We start from the raw sequence: 26,500 nt of genomic DNA, 5'->3' as shown, positions 1-26,500 counted from the left end.
GGCTGAGCCTTTGCTCGCCCACCTGTCCTGGTGAAACTGGAAAGGCCTTCGGGCCACCAGTAAACTTTCATTCATAAAAAAAAAAAAAAAAAAAAAAGATTCGTAACGCACCTTTGAGTCTGCGAAGCAGATCTTAATAAGTTTTTAGTAATTACTACTTCTGAGCCCGTCCGTAATAAAACCTACTCTTCCCGTGGGCGTAGCGAGGATTTTATTCTCAGGGCTAGAAGCCATCTTACATTGATGTATTTTTTCACAAGGGAGTATATTATATATTGAGATGAGGGTGTTTGATTAATACTAGCAGTGGTGGTAGGTCAGACAGCACCAGAGTAAACGTAGAACCCTCACGCAATTGTATATTAAAAGTCGTCGTGGCCTAAAAGATAAGACGTCCGCTGTTCTTGTCTCAAGCGGTGCGAGTATGCCTGTATTAAAATTTCGCAGACAAGTACTAATTTGTTTAAGGCAAGACGTACCTACTTAACGGGTTGATGTCGGCTTATACGACGAATAACTAGAATAATCTAGTTTAATTAATACAAATGAAATCGACAAAACAAATACATTTGCGTAATTAATGGTGGGTATGCCACCATCCGACCTATATTTGCGAAGCTATCAAGCTTTTCGGTTTGAAGATTGGGATTTCTATTATGCAATACAATTGAAGCTCTGACCTCATATTTCAAAGTGGTAGTATTAGCTTTGTCGCGTATATGGGCTCCTATAACCACTTAACACCAAGCGGACTGTGAGCTCGTTCACCCATTTATGTAATAAATTGCCTCCAAGGTTTGCCTTAACGTTCGATCCTGCACTGTATCACATAATTACTTAATTAATTTACTTAGGCAATAAAACTAAGTACAAAAAATGTTTTGTATTAACAATTCTAATATAAGGCAAATTTGCGTAAGCCATTGGTGTTTTATAAAAAAAGTTGTCTGCAGTAAGCAAATATTGTGACAAATAAAATACAATAAATGACATATCTTGGGCCAGCGAATGTTCCTGGGAATAATTTACAAGCTTAATGCGAGGGGATGTAGGTGAGTTTTACGCATGCGCCATATCCGGTCTCGTCGAAGAAAGCCCTCGGCGTAACACATTTGCACGTTACCAACTGTTATTTTCCTAAAATAATATAAATTGTTTTTACTGAATATTGCCGTACAAGAGATATGAATGACGACCACTTCGTTATCTCTCGAGGTGAGCTACAATCTTATATTTCATAGGTTATGGACCTTCCGAAAATCGATAATCGAATAACAGAAGTCTAACCTAACGATCTTAGAGTAGCTAATTACATTAGACGTTATTTTTATTATTTTTCTACAATTAAACATATACAGAATATTAGAAGCTATGTATTATATATTTTCAGCTAATAGCCAATATTTTCTTGGCGACAATAGTAGTTTATAATAACAGATGAGTTTTTAATTAAATGTATTATATATGAGTACACTCGTACCTATATTGGGATAGTTCATATCGAAATATATGAAAAAACATTGTACCATTATGCATTTTTAGGTCCTGGCACTTTTGTTCCTGACCCTAATACCTTGGCCGGGGCCTTCAGTGTTCAAGATCAGCTGCTCTCGTGACAACTCCAAAATCGTAAGAAAAGTCATACAGAACAAATGGCTTCCCGTCTTGGAGAGATTCCAGGTGATTTTATTGGTGATTTAAGATAGTTACAATTTGCTTTATCATCTCCTTATAAGACTGACTTCTGTATCACGGGGTCTAGTGAGCTCACCCCAAGTAGACCATAGAAAAATATATGAAATACACGGATATGTCAAAAGTATCTACGCTTATGTGTTTGAGGTTTGCTTTAAGTGCGAACAATCGAACCGGATAATCTTATAACTTTTGTTACATTACCAACGAATATACATATATACCTACTTTATGGAAGCGTTCTACACTTACCTACTCGTAGTATCATCTTAGCCAAACCTATGTTTCATTTTTAAGTTCTAAATTTAATTGTTTCTTGTAAATTTCCAGGTAAAACTACCATTAGAATGTCCATTCCACCCCGCGCGAGACATATTCGCGCCTCAGCACGCAGCCAAGATGCAACACCGACCATCGCAATGGACGTGCGCTTTCTGTGGAAAATCCTTTTACGAAGAACGACATCTAGACGCACACTTTGACCACCGACACAAAAATCAGATCAACAAGGTATAGAGAGATATAATTACCAAAGAGCTACGAATAAATAATAAGTCTTATTCGTAGCTAGAGATACTTATTTTATAGGTACGTGCTATTAATTCCACTGGTCATGATAAAATATGTTTTTAGGCAGAAGACGCAGTTTGTCTAGCTGACTACTGTGATATTTTGCGGTGTCAAGTCTTGGTCGCACACGGACTACTAAACGGTGGCGACGGACCTGGCACCGACATTGAGGTAAACTATTTTTATGTTATCATAGAATCTGAAATAAGGTTTATTTCTTATGTAAAAATAATTTGCTTTAAAGTTATGCGCATACATTCAATGTTAGTTTAGCACTATAAATTAAGTACAGAAATAATGAGTTGGATTATCCTGTCATTTTAGATAGGAAAGTGTACTCGTGATTTCTTACGTGTCTTAAAATAATAAGTTCGTTTTGAATTGTAATATTGTCAATGTCATTGGTCAAATGACATAAAGTCGTCGTAGCAAGCATAAGATTTCCGGTATACACGTTCAAATAAAAAGCGGCTATGTCGCGGCATTGGAATCCCGTTTGCAAATACTCATTTTTCCCAGGAAAACGTACTTAGCAGGTGTTAACGACAGATTTCGAAGATTTTGCAATAATCTAAAAATCACGCGATAAATGTAAAACGCTTTAAATTAAGCTTACCGCTTTCGTAAAAACATGTAAGCTCGTACAGCTAGGTTATTTCTGGGTAAGCCACTATGCTATAAGACTGAGACTTCGGTGACATGTCTCAAGGCTTGTGAAGGTCTATGGGCCTCTGCTACTACTTAACACCAAAGAGCCGTGAGATCGTTCAGTCATCAATAGAAATCAAATAAAAAGCAAAGAAGGCCCAAACGTACAGATACAAAATCTGACTAAGATTTTATTTTTAATGTGGGTTTTAGATTGATTTAGCATTTGTTTGTATTATTTTGCTTATTATTTGAAGGTGTGGCAGGACGTGGAATCCATAAAGAAGGCCTTAGCACCGGCAGCAACCCGGAGTGTGGCGCGAGTGGCCCCACGCCGTAGACATCGACCGCGTTCAACGCCTCTCCCTGTACCTGACTGCCCCAAGACTGACCTTGAAAATGATGAGCCAGGCAAGACTGCACAATTGACCTACGATACCTCGCTTTGAACATACAATATCGCGATATAAATTTATTGATTAATTTATTGAGGACTTTATTACTGATCAATAAACAAGTCGGAATTGAAAAAATAACAATAATACCATAACTACAGGATGTGATTTAAAATTAAGCTACCTTTTATATTACATTTGCTTCGCTACCTACAACGTTTTTGCATTTAGTCACGGGTTTTCGACATTTATATTGGTGTGATAATATAATATTTAGTATTAGTATAGATTAGGTAGGGTATAGGTATTAGGTACTATGGTCCGCAAAAGTCGACGGACAATTCCAAATCACGTCTGACTTATGCAGGCTATTGTACTGTCCTACTTACTCTAACTGGTGGTAGGACCTCTTGTGAGTCCGCACGGGTAGGTATCACCACCTTGCTTATTTCTGCCGTGAAGCAGTAATGCGTTTCGGTTTGAAGGGTGGGGCAGCCGTTGTAACTATATTTGAAACCTTAGAACTTATATCTCAAGGTGGGTGGCGCATTTACGTTATAGATGTTTATGGGCTCCGGTAACCACTTAACACCAGGTGGTTTGTGAGCTCGGCCACACATCTAAGCAATAAAAAAAAATCATTTAACCAAGTATCTATTGTAAATTAGTATGTAAAAATATACTAAGTCGTCACTTATTTTAACCGCAAATGACGTCGTCACAAGCAGTATATTTGCATCCAGACCGTTAAAAAAAGCTAAGCTATTATTTAAAAAAAAATGTTCACAGAATCCGATGAAAAAAAGACGGAAGACAGCGAAACGGATGTGAATCAAACCGCTAAATTATGTGACGCAGACACCGTAGAGTCCTCTCTTCCACCGGACAGCAGACAGAAACGGTTGGCAGACTTGCAGGCCGAGCGCGCGGCTTGCGATCCCACAAGACTTCAAATATTAAAGGTTATATTTAAGCATTTTTTCATTTTTATATCGACTCCTTACCCGTTTTACTTAAGCTTTACTAGGTTTACCGATCGTTAAATGAACGAGGTTAAGCAAAGATGTGACTTTGATACCATACATAAAGTTTACTGTTTGAAAATTGCCACCTATCTGGCGTCGTGAGATCAAAATTTCTATATTTTTCTTCCCTACCTATTTGTTAGAAGCCTAAAGGACTATTCCAGCTTCTCGCGGAAGGGTGCTTTCTATTATATTGTAAGTAGGTATTATATATTATAAATAGGAATGTATTCTGCTTCGTGACAAAAATAGAAAGATTTTTTTATGAACTCGCTTTAAAATATTCAATGATCTTCTCTTTATTTCAGATACGATGTGAGAAAATAGTTCATTCTTGTATAGCGACGTTGTTATTAAATCTGACTCAACATCAGTTTACTGAATTGGAAGGTAAGAAAATGTTTTTTCCTTCAAATTGCACATTGCGTCTCATTTATAATCAGTTGTTAGAACAACATAAATGTAAATTGTCTTTACTAATCTTGTGGCTGAAACAAATAACTGCGGAACCTCCTTATTCTGATCGGGTTCTGACCCCGGGCGGAGATCGGACGTCGGGTGTAAGAGTGCAGGGGAGTCGTTTAGAGCGGTAGGGCCCTAAAAATATCCTTGGGTCCGCGCTTCGGAGTCGCGGACCAGTCCGCATTTTTTATTCTTACCTAAGCTGATAGCCTTGAGAGGCTATATCAGCGTAACCTTAACTAGTAGGTGAGCTCACGGAGCTCAAACCTGACGCCGTTGCTAACACGAACCCTAGCAAGAGCAGTGCTTCGCAGAATCTACCACCGGATCGGAAACGCGAACCACTGAGTAGATCCGGCGAGAAACTCAGTGGGCTGTGTCTGAGGGTTAATTTACTCGTCGAGCCCTTGGTCGCAAGCGACGGGTTCGACGAGAACGATGACCAGTGCTTGACGTACCTAAAAGCACCGTTAGTGGATCGGGAGGATCCGAAATGACGTGTTTGGGACGACGTCGACTGCTTTCCATTCTGTCCGCAGGATCGGGAATGTAGTTACCGGCGGCCACGATGAGAGGGATCTCGTGTCGTGTCGCTTTATCGAGGTGGGTCACGATTCAGATTACAGCGTTATATCTCAAGGCTGGTGGCCGCATTTACCTTATTCACACAGATAGTTATTTTTTTAGTATGATGATTTTTTTAGATAGTTTGTTTATTAGAGGAATGAAATATCTGTAAATTGTTTGAACGCAGAAGAGATGCAACGCGCAGTGTGTTGGTACTTGAGCTGTGACCGGTACTGGGAGGACACCGCGCCAACGGCTCGAGCGTTCCCTTGGCCGCTACTGTTGGCGCTCGCGACAGGCCTCGCTTTGGCTTTGTGTATGTGTTACTACATCATCTGGATAGTGTTCGAGTAAGAATGTCAAAATACCATTTCTTTCTAAGTTTAATCTATTCCGCTCATAAATTTATTTCATAAATTTTTTTTGTTAACGAAGTTTGTTGTCGTTCGAAGACTTCCCAGAACTTTTGTTATTGCTGGATTTCATCCACTGACATTAGCAGTAACCTCATCTATTTATTATTGCGCTTCGAATAATTTCGGCATCAATCGCGATTTCAAATGAATTTTAACTCCGCTCTAAACATAAGTCGTATCATATTTCATTCTATTGAGTTGGATTTAATTTAGAAGTTTTTATTAAATAAATCTAAATCACCGTTTAACATTTGCTTTATGTTTTTAAGGAGGATTATTTTCGAAGCTACATTATAAATTACATTTGCTTCGCTACCGTTTTTGCACTTAGTCACGGATTTTCGACATTTAGATTGGTGTGATATAATATTTAGTATTAGTATAAATTGGTAGAGTATATGTATTAGGTACTATGGTCCGCAAAAGTCGACAGACAATTCCAAATCATAATCGTCTGACTTGTGCAGGCCATTGTACAAAGCATACGCTATCTTGGGATGACATCCCTGTGCTACTTACTCTAAGTAAGTTACTACAACAGTTTTAAGCAATGAAGGTATGAAACTTAAGTTTCGATTTGGCCCTTGATGTTCACGTGCGGTGTTTATTTATATATTTACATAGCGACCCGCCCTCGCTTCCCTTCGGAAACATTAAATTTTATTATTGATACCTAAGTCCTGCGATGTTACCCGCGGTTATTGTCGTACCGGGAGTGACGCCGCGGGGCCTTATATCATCAGCTACCTGTCAATGAAAGTCCCGTCAAAATCGGTCCAGCCGTTCCAGAGATTAGCCGGAACAAACAGACAGACAGATAGACAAAAACTGTAAAAAAAATTATTTTAGTGTATGTACCGTATATATATTCATATGCATGTAGTAAGAAGCGGTTATTTCAATATTACAAACAGACACTCCAGTTTTATTTATATGTATAGATTTTATGACAATTAAGTACACATTTTCATGACCATATAAAAGATACTGTTACGTGAAACATAATCAGCACCCAAAACTTTATCCTAGAAACTCCTAGAATCATGTATTTTGATAGTTCCGAGGAGGGTAGTGTGGCGGGAAGCGCCTCCGTTTCTATGACGACGCATTCGTCGCCGACTCGGGGGGAGCGGATGGGGACAGAAGACGGCATGCTGGATGATCCCGACCATGACGACCACTACATATACGTTACTTACCCACCTGAACTAAAGCGGAGGCTACTTGAGAGGTATGCGGCAAATAAACTAACATAAGTCGAGTGGGCCAGACGGCATCCCCGCAGTGGTTCTGAAAACGTGCGCCCCTGAGCTGACGCCTGCGCTAACGCGTCTGTATCGCCTCTCTTATTGCGCTAACAGGGTTCCGTCTTCATGGAAGACCGCCCACGTCCACCCTATCCCCAAGAAGGGTGACCGGTCGGACCCATCGAGCTATAGGCCTATCGCGATAACTTCCTTGCTTTCCAAGGTGATGGAGCGAATAATAAATATACAACTCCTGAAGTATCTTGAAGATCGCCAGCTGATCAGTGACCGACAGTACGGTTTCCGTCACGGTCGCTCAGCTGGCGATCTTCTCGTATACCTTACTCACAGGTGGGCTGAAGCCTTGGAGAGCAAGGGCGAGGCTCTTGCTGTGAGCCTTGATATCGCGAAGGCCTTCGACAGGGTCTGGCATAGGGCACTTCTGTCGAAGCTACCATCTTACGGAATCCCCGAGGGTCTCTGCAAGTGGATCGCTAGCTTTTTGGATGGGCGGAGCATCATGGTCGTTGTAGACGGTGACTGCTCTGATACCATGACCATTAACGCTGGCGTTCCACAAGGTTCGGTGCTCTCCCCCACGCTTTTCATCCTGTATATCAATGACATGCTGTCTATTGATGGCATGCATTGCTATGCGGATGACAGCACGGGGGATGCGCGATATATCGGCCATCAGAGTCTCTCTCGGAGCGCGGTGCAAGAGAGACGATCTAAACTTGTGTCTGAAGTGGAGAACTCTCTGAGGCGAGTCTCCGAATGGGGTGAATTGAACTTGGTTCAATTCAACCCGATAAAGACACAAGTTTGCGCGTTCACTGCGAAGAAGGACCCCTTTGTCATGGCGCCGCAATTCCAAGGAGTATCCCTGCAACCTTCCGAGAGTATTGGGATACTTGGGGTCGAGATTTCGAGCGATGTCCAGTTTCGGAGTCATCTGGAAGGCAAAGCCAAGTTGGCGTCCAAAATGCTGGGAGTCCTCAACAGAGCGAAGCGGTACTTCACGCCTGGACAAAGGCTTTTGCTTTATAAAGCACAAGTCCGGCCTCGCGTGGAGTGCTGCTCCCATCTCTGGGCCGGGGCTCCCAAATACCAGCTTCTTCCATTTGACTCCATACAGAGGAGGGCCGTTCGGATTGTCGATAATCCCATTCTCACGGATCGTTTGGAGCCTCTGGGTCTGCGGAGGGACTTCGGTTCCCTCTGCATTTTGTACCGTATGTTCCATGGGGAGTGCTCTGAGGAATTGTTCGAGATGATACCGGCATCTCGTTTTTACCATCGCACCGCCCGCCACCGGAGTAGAGTTCATCCATACTACCTGGAGCCACTGCGGTCATCCGCAGTGCGTTTCCAGAGGTCTTTTTTGCCACGTACCATCCGGCTATGGAATGAGCTCCCCTCCACGGTGTTTCCCGAGCGCTATGACATGTCCTTCTTCAAACGAGGCTTGTGGAGAGTATTAAACGGTAGGCAGCGGCTTGGCTCTGCCCCTGGCATTGCTGAAGTCCATGGGCGACGGTAACCACTCACCATCAGGTGGGCCGTATGCTCGTCTGCCTACAAGGGCAATAAAAAAAAAAAAAAAAAAAAAAAACATTCATCGTATTTACTCCACTGATTAGACGTGATTGTTGAAACTTCGAGTACCTATTGTATTTAATGACAGTGCTTAATAAGTACAGTATCTATTGATCATATCATAATCTGTTCGTCTATATAAGACTTTATGAAACAGAACTGCACAACCTAAGGACTTTTTTTTATTTTAAAATGTAATATTTATGTATCGTTTTATTGCCCAACAAAAAAACAATTTTCGCATGCGCATATGCGTGCGTGGTTTTTGTGGATGTAATGCGGGATTTACATTACGAAATTAGTGTCATGCATGTTGAGCTCAGTTTCACGAAAGTAGTTTCGATATATGCGAAAGTAATTTCGTCAAAAAATTAGTGTCGCGAAATCCACAGTATCGCAGTAACCATGGCGCCATCACCATCAAAGCTAAATTCTATGCTATATGCTATATTCAATGTAGCTAAAGAAATGCTTATATACCTATAAACTTAAAAAAAAGACTATCAAGAAAAAAAAGGTTGGTAGATTCGAGGATGGTCAACAAGAAGGCATTTAGGTGCAATGAAGTTAGTCTCTGAATTAGCAGATGAAGATCCTGAGAGTTATAAAAACTATTATCGAATGAGTGAATATAATTTTGCTTTTTTACTGTAAGTGTTTCGTTAATAAGATCTATATTTTTATCTGTACTCCATCGTTGGTTTGCCATTTTCAACGTTTGAAGCGCGTCCGAACTAACAATACACACGTCCGCACAGCGCAGGCCCTTTCGCGACATTAGTTTCACGTCGCGTTTACACTATGAAATTAGTTGCATGACATTAATTTCACCAAAAAATCGCGCAGGGCACGAAACTAATTTCCATGCATGAAATTAATGCATGCATTACGAAAGTATTAAATTACACGTGAAACTGTTAGTAAAACTAATGTCACGAAATTAATTTCACGCCACTAATTTCGTAATGTAAATTCGCCTTAAAGTAAAAAAGGTAGAATATTAAAAATATCATTTTATAGTCTTCATTTAGTGTATCATTAATTCGTTTTTATTTATTTATCACACAATTATGACACAATTTGGCAGCTATAGGCAGAGGGATATTCGTAATAAGTTACGCAACGGTATGATTAAGTCAGAGTAGCAATTCTATTTTGAAGAGCTTCTTGTCATGTGCCGGTTGTTTTAAAGTGTTTTATAGTGTTGCACAAATATATTACAGTATGTTTTTGATGTGATGGTAGTTTATGATGTTTTAATCGATGTTTAATTGTTTTAGCTGCTACAATAGAACGACGCGCCTTTGAGTTCAACGTCCGAAATGTCACGCATGATGTTGGTACACCCATAGATAATAAAAGTCTTAGAGGCAAAAACGGACCCAGATGTAGTGTCATTTTCTTTTACTACAATTTACGATTAAACGAATGATTTAAATAAAAATTATATTGTAATATAGGATAGAGTTGTTCTTTTTTCTTGTTCATATATCGATAAATTGGTTAACACTGATTTATGTAATAATTATCGACATTAGATATCGAATACCCAACACTCGATCTTTGTAAATTGAAAGTAAATTTAATATTTGTTGATTAATTATAATTGATGTAAAAAAGGCAATCAAAATGGAAAATCAAACGTTATGCTTCCAATGTCGACATTTATTCTGTGTGCACATTACGTTGTCCTTGACCATGGACGCGTCATGTAAGTATAGGCGGTATAGGTACTAACCGTAAGTCTATGGTGAATACAGTTTTAAAAAACATCTAGCGTAGATCACCCACGACAAACTTGGCGCGTCTTTTAAATACATCAGGACGCTACACCGGGCGTATCTGGAAACAATACGGAGCGCGAAGTGTTTATCATATAAAAATTAACACAAATTAGCGAAAGTTTAAAGTCGTCACTTGCGCTGATATGAATACTAATTATAAAATGTTCTTTTGTTGTTCCAAATGTTCCAAAATATGAAAATATGACATGGAATGTATATTATTTACGAAATAATTTAATCGGAATCATCCACTACTCATAAAATAACATAAAAGTTTTTAATATTGTTAGCTTAAAAACTCAAGTTTTTTTGTGTGCCTGGTTTATTTGATTGTAGATATGTATACTGTCTATGATGGTAGCCTTACTGTAGATTCTGTTTTTTTAGTAACATAGTTTGAGTAATGTAGTTAATTACCAATGTTAATCATAGATCTTACTTGAAATCACGTTTTTTTTTTTTTTGTTTATAGTATAATATAAATTGGTCTCAACATTGGGATTTGTGTTTGCTATAAAACATCGCTGAAATTTAAAACATTTTGTCATATGAAAGTTTTTTTTTTTTATCTGTACTTAGGAAGACAACGATCTGTCTAAGCCCAGAAACGCTTTAAGAATTAATTGGCTAAATTTAACGAAAACGCATAATATTTTATTAAATGGTATTTTTATCAATGCGGTCTCATTAAAGACTTAAAAGGAAATGATAATGGAACCATTGTTTATTAATAAATTGGTTGGCGTGTATACCTATTTAAGCTTTAAACAGACTGACGTAAAGCGATGGATTCTCAAATTGAGTGTAGACATTGATTAATTGTTTAATATAGGTAACAGTTATGTCGACATCTTTAAAGAATACATTTGAAAAATATACATTCAATCAATCAGGCGGGTGCGTGTTAGTTACACTTGCCTACGCTTTAGATTGCTCACTCCGTAAATGTAAACCTGAAACTGCATGATATAAGTACTTGCTTGACTAAGGAAAATCAAATTGTTATCAATAAAAAAAAAAAATTGCTTGGATGGGTGGACGAGCTCACAGCCCACTTGGTGTTAAGTGATTACTGGAGCTCATAGACATCTATAACTTAAATGCGCCACCCACCTTGAGATATAAATTCTAAGGTCTCAGTATAATCAGTCACAACGGCTGCCCCACCCTTCAAACCGAAACGCATTACTGCTTCATGGCAGAAATAGGCGGGGTGGTGGTACCTATCCGCAAGAGGTCCTACTACCCGCATACATGTGTTATTAGTAGTAACTTTATATTTGGTAAATCTGGAATGTGGCGCGCAGTTTTTGATCGGTGAAACCAGCCGTTATACAAAACCAACAGGTCATATGTTACAACGTGGGCACGTTGTAATGTCTACAGAATCATTTAGAACAGCCGTCCGTCTTACGTCTTTAGCAAACTAAGTTTCTCGCCGGATCTTCTTAATGGGGCGCGTTTCCGATCCGGTGGTAGATTCTGCGAAGCACTGCTCTTGCTAGGGTCAGTGTTAGCATCACTCCGGTTTGAGCCCCGTGAGTTCACCTACTAGTTAAGGTTACGCTGAAATAGCCTCTCAAGGCTATCAGCTTAGGTAGAAAAAAAGTCTATGGCGTAAATTTAATTTCTCTTTATACGCAGTTGCTTGGGTGTGCCTATGACATTGTCGATATTCATGAGCGACGGAAACCAGTCATCATCAGGTTGGCCGTCGGCTTGACAATGGCAATAAAAGAGATAATACAAATCATAATTATCAATGTCTATGCTCATTTGTGTAATCAATAGGTAAATAAAACAAATTAAATTAGGATTCACTAAATTTACGATACTAAAGTGCACACTTATGTTTTGTTTGAAACAATTGTTTTAAGATACTTAAATAAAATGCTAAAAAAATATTTATCGAAATCTTCTTTATTCGAATGTACATAAAATTCGGCAGTCTTCATTAATTTAACTTAACAAGTAACGCTTAGAAAATAGTAATTTAAAAAAATAATAATTGAAACAAACTGTAACATGCACGATACAGTAGCTTTAATATGTACAAATTTTATTAAATGTTTTAAAATATATACGCAACGTTATTTTTTTATAAACAATACACATGTCTTTATTCTGTATGTACATACATAAACATTTTTAGTGTACAACTAAATTTGAAAGCAGTTTGTTATAAGATTCAATAATGGTAATGTTTGGCGTCAGCATTTAAAACTTTGTCAAAAATTGCTCTGCAGTCAATTACCGGCTGATCATTTTAATATCTCGCCCCATATTTGATATGATATTAAAGTAAGAATATACTGATTTAAATGTTGAATCTTTGATTGCGTCCACGGTACGTGCTCCTGCGATCAGGTTTTCGTATTCTAATCTATGAAATACGACACGAAAGCGGTTAGATTACATAGACACATTATCCAGGCACGTGTCTCTGTATAAAATTACACATGAGAAATTAGATTACTTAAAAATAACTTAAATAGTTACCGAAACATTTTTTAATTAAAAATATATTATTGCTTTTTGAAGAAAATATATTATACGTTTAGCACGCTCGATTTGATTATATGATAAATATAAGTAAGCACCTTTTTGTTTTATCCTAACTTTACAGAAAGTACAGATATTAGCAGAAATATAAAAGAATTTGAAGTCTTGATAAGAAAGAAAAAAAATATTACAAAATCTCAACAGCGTTTAATTTTAACTTGGATTTAAAGTTATGAAGATGTTAATGGTAAATAGTTCAGTACTTCACTCCTTTCCATCCTGAATTTCCTTCCATAACGCATTTGCATCCGCAACCCGTGGGGCAAGTGTCGCGTTCCGCAAACCTGAATGTATACAAGAACGTGAGTCCACGAGAAGACTAAAATCGGTCATTTAGTGTTAGGATGGGTCTTATACTTCAGTAAAACACGTGTCGAGTGTAGAACAATTCATTGAGCATGTGCGAGGCTTTCTTTACGAGTGTTTACGCGAAATGTTTCAAGGTAAATAAATGATTTAGAGTTAGAGGGAATTTCGTCAGTTTTAGTTTGTAATAGAATGTGAGAGAGTGCGTCACCAGGCGAGCATGTGTGCGGCGTGGCCGGCGTGTCCGCAGTAGGCGCACGCGCAGGCGAGGCCGCGGACGGCGAGCGCGCACACCGCGCACCGCAGCGCCGCACGGCCGCACGCCGCACAGCGCACGCCGCTGCGTCCCGCGCCGCACCACGCACACTCCGACAGCGACTCGGGGCCCGCGTACCGCACCTCGCCCGTCTGCTGCCGCCCGCTCACTTGTTTCATCACCTGTCCAGAACCCGCAACGTTTATGCACTCAACATTTTTGAATAATTGAAATAAAATTCGGATATAAGACTGGGTGTTAGGAGACCGCTTTCGAAATCAAAGACAGACGATAGTACTAATGACACCTTTGTGACATGTTAATACAGCTAAATGAAACGATAGTTTCATAAAAAATACATTACTTTACTTAAAAAACAACCAGTCATGAATTTTTTTTTACCACTTTCGACGAGGTATGTAATATGAACTGTTATTATATGTTAAAAAAATAGACGTTAATAACAACAGCGAATAAAGAGGAAAACATCTTACCTCCGTTTTCTTGTATATCAGTTGCCATCGATGTAATATGTCGGCGTAGACTCTCTTGAAGCAGTGGTACGAGTGGACGGTCGTCTCGTCCAGTACGCACGATGATGTGCGTTCGGATTTCGAAACGGTCGAGTCCGTGTAGAAATTCTCCGCCTCCGAACAAGAGTTGCTTCGGAGCACTATGGGCAGGGTCCAACCGTCAGCGCTGATTTCACTGTACTGATTTACGGTGCTGTACGGTGAAGTTCCATTGCCCTGAGAAATGTTTTGGATTTTTTTTTATTGTATAGATGTGTGGACGAGCTCACAGCTCACCTGGTTAAGTGGTTACCGGAGCCCATAGACATCTACATCATAAATGCCGCCACCCACCTTGAGATATGAGTTCTAAGGTCTCAGTATAGTTACAACGGCTGCCCCACCCTTCAAACCGAAACGCATTATTGCTTCACGGCAGAAATAGGTAGGGTGGTGGTACCTACCCGTGCGGACTCACAAGAGGTCCTACCACCAGTGGATGATAACTTCTTATGAGAGGGTAAAGCGCTTCGTTACGTAACGCGTTACGGCGCTAGTCTGTCTGGCTTCCCTTTCACTCACGCATACGGTAGCGGTACTGAAAACGTATGTATATAGCTCCTAACTACATATTTATATATCTTTTTCACTTAATGTTACAATTTTCTTTACATTATCATATTGATATACATAAAATTTAAGTAATAACTTAAGCTTTTCTTAAGTTAAACAATTTCAACATTAAATAGTTCAACTTAGATTAGTTTAAGTTAACACTACTGCCGGGCGTCCCGAGACGCACAATTTTTTATAGGTTTGGGCCAATTTAATCTTTAAAGTAAATACGCCCTAGCATTTTTCACTATTGCACATCTAATCAGAATAAATCCTTACTGTTAGTTAATAAATGGATATTATTTTTTTTAACTCTAATCTTTACTTCGTAGCAAGTGGAAGGGTTTGGACGAAATTGAATAACTGACTCTACGGGAGCTACACTCAATAGTTTAGGAGTGGTTTCTCAATAAAACCACATGGTTTCAATTGAACTATGAGTGATCTAATCAATTATTAATAAAGTCAATACATCACTGTCCACCTAATTAAGTTAAATTATATAGATAAGTTCAGCAGCTGACATTACAATTGTATGGTATAGTTTAGTTGTGTCTGGCTATCTAATATAACTTCCAGCTACAGAAAAGACCATAAATGTCAAATTATATTTAGAATTCGTCGTGTGCCTATAGGTTAAGATGACCGGTGTAGTCGTATCTAGCAATGCGACTACTTACTATCGAGCAAAACCGGTGTTCAAATTGCGTATACACGTAGATTTTTTTTCTAATGAACTACGTACCTAACACACGTTCACGATCGACTTCCATGATCAAGAAATAACACCTTTTATTAAAGATAATAATCGGATTTTTTTTTATTTGCGTCATCATTAGCGGTAATAGGACGTAATGTGGGTTCGCATGGGTATGTACCACCATACAGCCTACCTCTAAAGTATTGCGTTAAAGACTGCAGTTTGAGACAGCCGTTATAGAAAACAAAGGAGACTTCGACCTCACGTCTCAAATGGGCAACGGCATTTAAGTTGTGAGGTCTACGGATTTCAATAATCATATCATCCACATCAATAAAAAATTACAACATAGATACACGTTGCCGATTCCATATTAAAAGTTTAATAAATGCATGTTGAGCGAGGACTTTATATACTTCTTTTTTTTTTAAATAAAAAATTATAGATTCCATTTGAAGTTCAAAATTAATTTGCTTTTGACTTAACGACCAAATGACATCATTCTAACATTCAACAGTGATGTTCCCTTTGTTCTGGTCTGACCCAAAAAAACATTTAGTATCATTATCAACACATGACTGTCGATTCGATTATGTCGACAATGAGGTAACAACAAGTGCGATATTCGGATAAACTTTATATTTATTTTCGAGTAATATTTATTTAAGTAAATTTATTTGAAAACTAAAATACATGCTTATGCAGCTAGCCGATTTTTATTTATTTTATCTCAGTGATTTTGATCATATTAGGGCGAAAATAATAAAAATAATGTATGGTAATTTATTAGTTTTGAAGTTTCTGATAAATAAATACGTTGAAAGATTTCGTTACATATTTTAAAATATATTAAAATATGTTTAATTTTGTTTTTTTCTTTATAAAAAATATCATATTCAACTCACATAACTGGAACTACTGATAGTTGATTGGGAACTAGAATTACTAGTTTCGTTAAATATTGAAAACGCACAGGCCAACATTGCGGCCATCTGCACGTTCGACGCTTTAGCGTAATGCGATATTCTGAAACAACGTGTTTAATATCTACATAATATTATTAACTTTCGCATGCATTCTCAAAACAATTAACCTTTTACAATCAAAATACAAACATACAAACAAGTTCATACTCGTTGAAAAAGTATTTTTTGTTGTTGCTTAGATGGGCACCTTATGTGACGTGGTTACTAGAGCCCATAGACATCTACAACGTAAATGCGCCACCCACCTTGAGATATAAATTCTAAGGTCTCAGTATAGTTATAACGGCTGCCCCACCTTTTAAACCGAAACGCATTACTGCTTCACGGCAGAAATAAGCAGGGCGGTGGTACCTACACGCGCGGACTCACAAGAGGTCCTACCACCAGTAAATTTACTATTGAGCAACTGTATTCGTAGCTTCCGGACGTATAAATCTGTCGGGTTATTTATTCATCAGGATACCCAACCATATGTAATGCTTAAGAAGTCTGTAGTGCTACCACAGATCCACACCTTCATTACCTACTCCCCTACGAACCTGTTTTTATGTTAGTACTAGAAGCTCGGATATATCCGGATCCTAACACAAGTTGTAGCTCTAAAGAATTCTAACGGATACCTCTTGGGTGTATGCCAAATGAATAATTGCACTGTAATCTATGAATTCCTACTATCAGAGATGAAAATTAAAATATAATTCCAAAGTAATAATAAAATATTACAAAAAAAAACATTATTTAAATAAAGTCGTAGTTACAGTAATCACGTCTAATGGTAGTTTTGTAAGGTCATAATCGGAAACCCCTCTTATGCTATCGACGCACGTTGCCATTGTCATAAAATTATCTATGAATAATAGATTATATTTGAGTTACAAAAGTTTCTTATTTATATATTGTGGTATTTTTTTTTTTTTTGTCATGAGGAAATCGCCGGACTTCCGCCCTTCACTGGGGATGGAGGGCGGGGCATGTCGGAGTCGAACCGACTAAAACCTCCTGTCTCTCAACAACCAACGTCCAAACCTCGCATGAGACAAAACTCATGAAAAGGCAAAGGGGGGAAAGTGAAGCGCTTAGTGCGGAGCACATCTCTCCCATCACCCTCCCCCTCGGGACGCCGGACTGGCGGTCGTCGGCGCCACGACCACCAGTCCTCTCGGTCGGCAGGCTATCCGAAGCCCGCCTAGATGGCGCCGGTTAGAATGGTATACCCTCGGAATACCCCGCTGGGTCAGAACCAGCGTGGGTTGAGGATAGCCGGCCTTCCATCACCCGGATGCTCATGCATAAAACGCGTGCAGAGCAGCTTGCACGTCGTCTTCTTAGGCCCCCTTCGCCGGTCCCCAGGCCGACATGTGAGGGGACCCGAAACACTTAGAGGGCCAGGGCTTGGGCGATATCCACCTCCCTGGCCCCCGCTCGACGGCGGCGGGTCTGTGCGTCTCTCACGCGCCCCACCACCTCCTTCTGCGAGATGGTGCACTCGCAGAAGTCGAGCATCGCCTTCCACGACTCGTCGTCACCGAGCATCGATGCCACAACACTCGGCAACGACAAGTCGTTTCCTATTTTTGCGACGAGGACACGGCGCCACCCCTCCCATGCGGGGCAGGCGACGAGCGTGTGCTCCGCCGTGTCCAAGTCGCAACCACAATGGTGGCACTCTGCCGTCGGCTCGGCTCCGATCCGGTGCAGGAACTCACCGAAGCAACCATGCCCAATGAGCACCTGCGTGAGCCGGAAAGTGAGGCGTCCTCTGTCACGATTCACCCATTTCACAAGAATTAAGGTATTAAGCGTTATGTTGACAATCGTACTAGGGATGGGACAAGTTATGTCACTATTATAATTTATACTTTAATATTATCGATTTTTGGGTACTCACAAGGATTGCAGTAGATTACAGCACAGAGGATGTCCAACCCAGCCCATGCTTTCTTCGCTGGAAGTCAGATGATCGACAACTTTCGCTTTCAGAGCTTTAGCGGTAAGCGCGGCCAGAGACCAGGCGTGCGCGAGGTCACGTTCTCCTTCTTCCGTTGCCACTTTAGCGTTTGTTTCGCACATGTCTGTTTGAAGACATAAAACAAAGAAAAAATCGGAGTGAGTTTTTTTTTTTTAAATCATACCATTCAATCATTTACGGAAATAATTAAAATCACTAAATATATCTTTATGATTTAGACATTTGGTAATTTTTTCAGCTGGATATCAATAGTGCTGACTCTATTAGAGTTGAGACACACGTCGGCTGCGTCGCGGGTGTAAGGCGGCTCGCAAAATATGAATTTCGTCGTTGTTAAACCAAAACCTGCTATGTGCACTTATTGAGATTTTTACTTTTTGACCTTTTCGTATAGTTCACAGCTCTATCACCGTATAAAAAAAACTGCTATGTGTCTATAGCTTTAATATTTATCTATACCTTTCATTTGATATATATAGTTCTTAAAAATTTACCTTCATATAAAAAATTATACGAAAATGTTTTTACTTGTTAATTCAAAATAGTTTTCGCACATAGCAGATTTTGATAACGACGATTTATTAAAGTGACAATTATTCGTGCTGAATTTAGGTTCCAATACTATAGGGTATTTCTAAAACCAATATCAAGACTTACCGATCGGATTATCAGAATTAATTACGTATTTTTCAGCAAGAGTACGATTAAGTGGGAAGAGATCTGTCGCAGCATACAGTACCACTCTAGGCGATGAGCACCCGGATATACTTCCGCGACTGCGGATGCTGCCCGCGCGGCGACCTTGTGCCTTCTGCAACGGACTTCAAACGTCTTAATGTATTTCACCGCACATACTTATTCTATAAAGTTTTTTTTGCATCGATGAGTCTCACGGCCCACCTAGTGTTACGTAATTACATGAATCCTTGTGTTTTTTTTTTATTGCTTAGATGGGTGGACGAGCTCACAGCCCATCTGGTGTTAAGTTACTGAAGCCCATAGACATCTACAACGTAAATGCGCCACCAACCTTGACATATAAGTTCTAAGGTCTCAAGTATAGTTACAACGGCTGCCCCAGCCTTCGAACCGAAACGCATTACTGCTTCACGGCAGAAATAGGCAGGGTGGTGGTACCTACACGTGCGGACTCAAAAGGTCCTGCCACCAGTAAAAGTAGTATAATGACGATGTAAACGCAACCAGCCACGTCGAAATATGAGACCGAGTTGTCATTTGTATTACTTATATATAATGATAGCGCCACAAATCAAACCAAAGTGCAGGATTGCTTAGTTGCAGAAATAGGCAGGAACGTGATACCAACTCTTTATAAAATATGCTCTACCATCGGTGAAAATCATCTGCTAATGTGTGGCGCGCGATTTGAACGGGGAAGAACAAAAAAGAAAATGGTGCGCCTTGGTGCACGTGAAAGAAATGAAACTTCTGTTACGGTGTGTAGTATAGTGGTTTTCTTCATTTTTCATCCTTAAATCAAATTTATCTTGTAATAGGGAATGCTGTGTATAAGAGAAACGACCTAGTTCGCTTTGTCCTTTCCCACTCTCCACATTCGAGTGGCTCGAGAGACGCTCTATTTTCTCACTCTCGCTCTTTCTAAATTGTATCTTTTCTCTCTAGCCGTAACGAATCTGTCGCGAGTTAAATTTTACTCTCAACGCGCATAAAGAAGTTTCACTTCAAAAAAAAAAGCATAGTGTTGTGTCACATCGATAAATTAAACAATGTTTTTTTGTGGTCATACAGTTGGTAGTATTATTCTAAAATACATTTTACTGTTGGTTACACACACTATTAACATAAACTCAAATTTTCATTCATTGATTCAAACACTACCTTACTCGGGCAATTTTTCGATATTTCCTTCTGAAAGGGGAGGTTAATACTTTCTACCTATCAACAAAAAACACACAATCGTGTTCTTGCAAACACACACACACACACAAACATGATCTTTCATTTAAAATACTGTACTTACCCATCGATCTTGAAAATAGAACGTTGTGATTGAATAGGACGGGTGCTTGTGATGTAATTGCGGGAAGCCCGGCGGGTTCGTCGGCGACGGAGTCGTGGTGGCGTGAGGCGACACAGAACTGTAGCCGGTGTTGAATAAACCCGGCATCAAGGATAACGATGACATTGACCGAGGTGTTCCAGTCTCGTGCTTCAATGACAGCCTCCTGGTGTTCGGGGGACGGTTGAATACCACTAACGTACTAACACCGCACCACTTAGCCCCGCATGTTCGAGGGAAAGGAATACACGAATCGCCTGCATTCTCACACTCCGACTGACTTCTTTGACTCGATTTCATCGAGTCTGTGTCGTCATTCTTCACGGGTATCTAAAACAAGTGAATAAATTTCTTAGTACTAGATAAGAAATCACACAGTGAACATGAAGACGTCGTGGCCTAAAGGATAAGAGTGCTTAGTGCGAGTTTCTTAACGTTCTCGATAGCGTAAAAGTTAAACCAATTTTGTATGCAGTTGGAACAGCGCCCAACGGCAAACGTACGCAAACGATTCCATTCCATACTTATGAGCCATATTTATGAGCTAACTTTTACGCTATCGAGAACGTTAAAAAACTCGCACTAAGCACACAGACGTCCGGTGCATTCGTATCGGTGCGATGCAACGCTGTTCGAATCCCGCGTAGTCAGGTACTAACTTTTCTAATAAAATATTATACGTACTTGACAAATGTTCACGAAATACTTCCACGGTGAATAATATCATAATATCATCGGGAATAACATCGTGTAATAAAATTAAACCGGCCAATTAAAAAAATATGTAATAACTGGTGGTAGGAGGACATCTTGTGAGTCCGCACGGACAACCACCCCACCTGTTTCTGTCGTGAAGCAGTGGTTTCGGTTTGAAGGGTGAGGCAGCCGTTGTACTGTAAAAACTGGGAAATCTTAAAACTCATGTCTCAAGGTGGGTGGAGGCATTTTCGTTGTATATGTTATACCCATCTAAGCATTAAAAAAATCTAAGCTTAGTTTGTTCAATGGTTATTTGTATAATTTGTATATCTTCTATTTCTTTGTTTATGTATATACAGGGTGTATTAGAATATTTACCGAAGAGAAACAAAAACGGTTTCTGAAAACCCTGGATAAAAAAACACAATAATTATAAGTGTTCTGAAACTCACCTCATCAATTGACTTTGCTAATGTTTTTAAACAATGTAACAAACATCTGTGTCCTTCTTTCTTTTTACGATAAGCAGTTCTATTAATGCTTTGCAGTATCTTTATGGTTATGAGACTGTCCACATTAGTTCCTGACAGCCACGAGAACTTTGGTATGATCTGTTCAGTAACATTCCTAGGGAAAGTAACCTGTAAATTGGCTACATAACCATTTCGTTCGGAATGGATTTGACAAGTTCGTGTTTCTATATTCATGTCTGTAACTTCAATATTTGCCATTTCTCTAATTGATTCAAATTCTTCATCTATTGAGGTTTTATGCGGTAGTTTATTCTGCGAAGAAATCTTGATATGGAAAATTGTGTTCAGGTAATAACATATTATTATGCTTATTTTTATATAAGTTAGAGACACTGCCTTTAACTTACCATATCTTGTCCTTTGTCACCAAAAGAAACATCATTTGTTGAACCAGCTGTAGAGGCATAGCTCACTGCTGAAAATATATAAATGTTTACCATTCTACTTTGATGATATTCGGTAAAATATCGTCTTTGCCAATTACCAGGGCATTCAGCCAAAAGAATGCCGATAACGATAATTAATTAACTTAATTACTTGAACAATATTGTAATGCAGGTACAAGTAAGTCATTTGTCTTCAAATAGCAAAAAACGGATATTAAAGCAACTGTGACATCTCTAGAAAATTGTAGACATGCCGAAACGACTGTAAAAAGCCCCATATTTTGATGTGGTACAACATGATCAGATGACATGAAGAACTACGATTGTATGAAAAGAAGTTCAAATGTAATTGATTAATATACAACCAGAGAAATTTTAAAAATCAATATATTAAGATTTACAAATATAGCAACAAAAATGGTATATATGTATAGATTAAGTCAAGAATGATCAATTATCTTTGAAAATTGTGAGTACTAACATGAAGATTGAAGTGTGGGATTGGGTAACAATACATCATATGCAACACTGCCCTTTAGTGACTAAGACAATTTCATGTATAATTAATTTAAATTGTCTTACCGTCACTATTGTTGTCTTCATCATTTTCATCATCTGGTAGATAATGGTTACACATTTTTAACAAAGATGGATGCATAGCCCAAACTCTTAAAGATTGATCTCTTCCCCATGTAACCAACTGATAATTTGATGGGGAGGTATTTGATCTCCACACCATAGTTTGAACCGTGTCTGTATGTCCCACTAGTCTATGTGTTAGAGTACCTCCAACCCATATACCAATAACTCCCGCTTGTTCAGCACGAGGCAGACCACCCCAGCCCACACCAATTGTCAACAAACCACTGCCAAATGGAGTATAAATGGCTCGCCATACTGGGAAGTTTGTCATAATTACATTCTCAGGTCTTCTTGCGTTGTTAATATCAAAGTATTTAATGCTTCCATCATGACTAGATGTAACTAGCTGATACTCATGGTGCGGGCTCCAGTCTACTCCGTGGATTTTACATAAATGTGCAGATATGTAATGTATTGGAGAGGATGGCTTTCGATAATCCCATATTTTAATATCACCGTCATGGGCTGTGGCTACTATGTGTGATGCTACTTTATTCCACTGCACTTGTGAAGCACCAGCTGAAATTTGAATACAAACATTTTGCTTATTTCTGCTGTTAACCATTCTTGTTATGGTTTACATTCTATTATTGGAATACAATTGAAAATTCAATAACGGGATATGTACTTAAGTCACCTTAACATTAATGGCAGCAAAAAAATATACGTAGAAATTACTCACGTAAGAAAAATAGTACTTAACGATTAACTTCAACGGTGAAGGAATCTGGTAATCTGGTGGTAGGACGTCTTGTGAGTGCCTATTTCTGCCGTGAAGCAGGTATGCCTTTCAGTTTGAAGGGCTGGGCAGCCGTTGTACTGTTAAAGTGAGACCTTACAACTCATGTCTCTAGGTGGGTGGCGGCATTTACGTTGTAGATGTCTATAGGCTTTGGTAACCACTTAACACCAGGTGGGCCATGAGCTCGTCCACCCATCTATGCAGTAAATAAAAAAAAAATGAACCATTAATCTATTTATGATGTGAAGTATAAACTCACCCACTGCACATAGCGACACAACAGGTTTTCGAGCATCTCTCAAATCCCACATATGAGTGAATGTATCTATGGAGCAAGTTGCTATAAGATTGTGATCTTGTCTGTGGAAGTGTGTGTCACTAACAACCCGTGTGTGGCCACGGAGTGAACATATACATGTCAAATCATTGCCATCTCTCCATTCATACACATCAACTCTCTGGTTGCTCTAAAAATAACTTACTATTTTATTTAAAATAATGTGAAAAATTAAACAAAAAGAAATAGACCTAATAATACAGAAATCAATTTTGGTAAAAATATAATATTACGGTTTGTGAGCTTTCTTAAATTAATATTTGAAGTACAATGTGTTACTCAGAAAATTGCCTTTTATTTCGGAATTTAATCAAAGGTTTAAAATCTACAACCGATGTATGGACGGAATGGAAGTTTAGGTTTTTCAAATGTTTAGTAAATTGCTTCAGTTGAGATGCTATTTCCAGATTTCACAAAACACTTAATATTCAAATCATCAAATAATTTCTTTAAATTTAGTATTGTTTTAGATTTTTTATTTAAAATACTTACTGCAATAGCACATAATTTTTGCCCGTGATACGATTGACACCACTCAGCACCGGCAGCATCATATTTACTTTGGCGAGGATATTTTTTTACCGCGTTGCCATCTTCTTCCTGATTTATTTGTTTTATGGCCAGGCACCTGCGACCTGCTAGTAGTACGTTGTTGCCCGTGTAATCCACGGTCATTGCAGTGGCCTGGAGCTCGCGATATTCCCATTTTAATATTTCAGAACTCCAGTGAACTGACATTCCGAAGAGTGACTTTATGAAATCGAAATTATCTCTATATTACCCAAGATTTTTAATATTTAACATGATGTATAGTTATTTAGTTATTTTTAATTTTCTATTTGGATATGTACATAAACTGTTCCTGAAAGACAATATTTAGAGACTATTTACAAGTTGTCATTTATTGACATTTGACATTTTTTATTTAGTGTTACTAGTTATATTTTTAAAACTGGAAAGGCAACCGTATCGTATCATAACGCCTAACTTTTATATATATTTAAAAAAAAATATTATATGAACTGAAACGCAATAAAGTTGATGTTAATAAAATTTATGATATTAAATTTGATTAGATGATATGGGATGAAATATAATCTCTGTGAAATGGTTATTTACTGAGACTTTTTCAGTGGGCTTTTGGAGGATCTCGAAAAGCTACGTCCAGCGGCTTTGTTTAATTTTCCCACATTTAATTTTGTGCACTTTCACACATACTAAACAGTTAATAAGCCATCATTATTACACATTTAAACCTGAAGAAATACTAAATAGACAAAATAAAACAATTCAACAACTTCGTTCCTCGCGTTCCCGCCACAAAGTCTAGTTTAATAATAAAAAATTTGCTTCATACTTTATGGAAAAATTAGTAATCGTAAATTTACAATTTTTACTATTCAATAAGTTCGTGCTTCACATCAATCGCAAGCAGTTTATTTTACTGCCAAACCAAATCAACAATTTATTCTTATTTCGATTCACTTTGGATTCATATTTTTATGTTTATTTTGTATTTTTTTAAATAGCTTTCACTATTAGCTCAGCATCTTAATAATAGGACTATTATAGTCTGAGGATGCAAACAAAACGTCCGTAGTATCTCCCCATATTGGCAAACAAAAAACTGCCAGGTCCTGTGATAGCTTCGAGAGTTAAAACTGCCTGCTGTAATTACGCTAGGATAGACGTGCAACCCGAAAATGAAGTACAAATGTATTTAACACTAGCTAGGATTAGACACTTTGTCTGTTTAATAAATGTCTCCTAGTGGTAATTCCAGTTCATCCTCTTAGCGTGGCCTCGGAAAATTAAGTACTCGAATCAGACTAACGCACGACAAACAGTTACCGTCGCATTAAACACGTCATTTCAGATTCTCCCAATCCACTTTCGGTGTTTGTAGGCATTCCAAGCACTGGTCACCGTTCTCGTCAAGCCTATCGAATGCGAGAAAGGGTTCGTCGTGCAACTTAACCCACAGACACGGCTCACTGAGTTTCTAGCCGAATCTTCTCAGTGGATCGTGATTCCGATGAGATGGTAGATTCAGCGGTTAAAGCAGCAGATAAACTCAACTTATTTTATAACTAAACTATTTCACTAATTCTGTCCAGATTTTCAATTTAAGAACCTATCTTAATCAAAAGTCAAAACTTAGGCCAAATGAAACACGGACAAGATATTATATTGAAAATAAAAAGCACTCTGCGTTTAGAATGAGCTCTGTCATTATAATTAATGAGGCGTCTGTTCGAGATTGTTGTAAATAATTGTTTTTAATCTTTGTAGAGGAAAATTGTGGCAAGGTCGGAGGACCGAAGAGTTCCTAATTACGGTAAAGTCATTTTGCAGCATAAACACCTCAGCTATGACCGTGAATATTCGTGAATAGATTCAGTTGTACATAGATTATCTATAGGTTTAAAAAATACAAACTTGATTAAAAAATATTATTTTGTTAACATTTTCCATCAGAGGCTTGCGTTCTTTGTTATCGATTACAAATGTAATGCGATCTTAATAAGATGAAAATCCATTTCCTAGCTTTTGTTTCTTATTTGTTCTATGCGTTCGCGCATTATTTACCTCTTTGGGTTAATATTTGTTATTTCTTATTTATTTATTATTATACCACTACCATCAATATACGATAGATCAGGCGCGAGTTTCAGAAATTGTTTTATTCACGTTCGTAGGTGAATAAAACAATTTCTTTATTCAGGAATTGTTTTATTCCAGTATAGCTACAACGAACCTCCAACGAGACTCAGCTTAAATACTTATTTATTTTTGGTGCTATTTC

At 38.5% G+C, this 26,500-nt stretch overlaps 2 protein-coding genes across 9 annotated transcripts; one reads left to right on the top strand and one right to left on the bottom strand.

Annotated features, from left to right (window-relative positions):
* Positions 1 to 1,054: 1,054 nt before the first annotated feature.
* Positions 1,055 to 12,489, top strand: LOC101740743 (uncharacterized). Of its 5 annotated transcripts, none has more exons than XM_062668307.1 (10): positions 1,055 to 1,215; positions 1,543 to 1,680; positions 2,026 to 2,205; positions 2,329 to 2,436; positions 3,180 to 3,324; positions 4,098 to 4,270; positions 4,642 to 4,723; positions 5,550 to 5,712; positions 6,836 to 7,009; positions 9,905 to 12,489. In XM_062668307.1, exons 1-10 carry the CDS (start codon positions 1,189 to 1,191, stop codon positions 9,930 to 9,932), a joined length of 1,218 nt encoding a protein of 405 aa, XP_062524291.1. In that variant the 5' UTR covers positions 1,055 to 1,188; the 3' UTR covers positions 9,933 to 12,489. The 5 variants fall into 5 exon arrangements, 4 of the variants coding, with proteins under 4 accessions (XP_062524291.1, XP_004931064.2, XP_021206879.1 ...); XM_004931007.5 differs by having other exon boundaries at positions 1,056 to 1,215; positions 3,171 to 3,324; XM_021351204.3 differs by lacking the exon at positions 6,836 to 7,009 and having other exon boundaries at positions 1,056 to 1,215; positions 3,171 to 3,324.
* Positions 12,311 to 24,609, bottom strand: LOC101746492 (GATOR2 complex protein WDR59). 4 transcript variants are annotated; one of them, XM_012694604.3, is made up of 12 exons: positions 24,187 to 24,609; positions 23,617 to 23,824; positions 22,556 to 23,134; positions 21,935 to 22,002; positions 21,507 to 21,839; positions 20,317 to 20,685; positions 18,972 to 19,125; positions 18,234 to 18,417; positions 16,265 to 16,385; positions 14,027 to 14,281; positions 13,488 to 13,714; positions 12,311 to 13,254 (listed from the first exon to the last, which is right to left on the bottom strand). In XM_012694604.3, exons 1-12 carry the CDS (start codon positions 24,430 to 24,432, stop codon positions 13,167 to 13,169), a joined length of 2,832 nt encoding a protein of 943 aa, XP_012550058.1. In that variant the 5' UTR covers positions 24,433 to 24,609; the 3' UTR covers positions 12,311 to 13,166. The 4 variants fall into 4 exon arrangements, with proteins under 4 accessions (XP_012550058.1, XP_004930936.1, XP_012550056.1 ...); XM_004930879.2 differs by having other exon boundaries at positions 21,935 to 21,999; positions 24,187 to 24,607; XM_012694602.3 differs by having other exon boundaries at positions 21,507 to 21,851; positions 24,187 to 24,606.
* Between the last annotated feature and the right edge of the window lie 1,891 nt (positions 24,610 to 26,500).

Source organism: Bombyx mori, chromosome 4 (genome assembly GCF_030269925.1).
Source record: "Bombyx mori chromosome 4, ASM3026992v2".
In the NCBI taxonomy this organism is placed as follows: domain Eukaryota; kingdom Metazoa; phylum Arthropoda; class Insecta; order Lepidoptera; family Bombycidae; genus Bombyx; species Bombyx mori.
The sequence above is the reverse complement of the archived record's forward strand: the minus strand, read 5'-3'. Positions and strand labels throughout refer to the sequence as shown.

Coding starts and splice junctions, on each gene's coding strand:
- LOC101740743 (XM_004931007.5), top strand. CDS start 1,189: ATGACGACCACTTCGTTATCTCTCGAG. Junction 2,437..3,170: donor GACCTGGCACCGACATTGAG/GTAAACTATTTT, acceptor TATTATTTGAAG/GTGTGGCAGGACGTGGAATC. Junction 4,724..5,549: donor TCAGTTTACTGAATTGGAAG/GTAAGAAAATGT, acceptor GTTTGAACGCAG/AAGAGATGCAACGCGCAGTG.
- LOC101746492 (XM_012694602.3), bottom strand. CDS start 24,432: ATGTCAGTTCACTGGAGTTCTGAAATATTAAAATGGGAATATCGCGAG. Junction 19,126..20,316: donor TCTATTTTCAAGATCGATGG/GTAAGTACAGTA, acceptor AGTCCGTTGCAG/AAGGCACAAGGTCGCCGCGC. Junction 14,282..16,264: donor CTATCAGTAGTTCCAGTTAT/GTGAGTTGAATA, acceptor AACATTTCTCAG/GGCAATGGAACTTCACCGTA.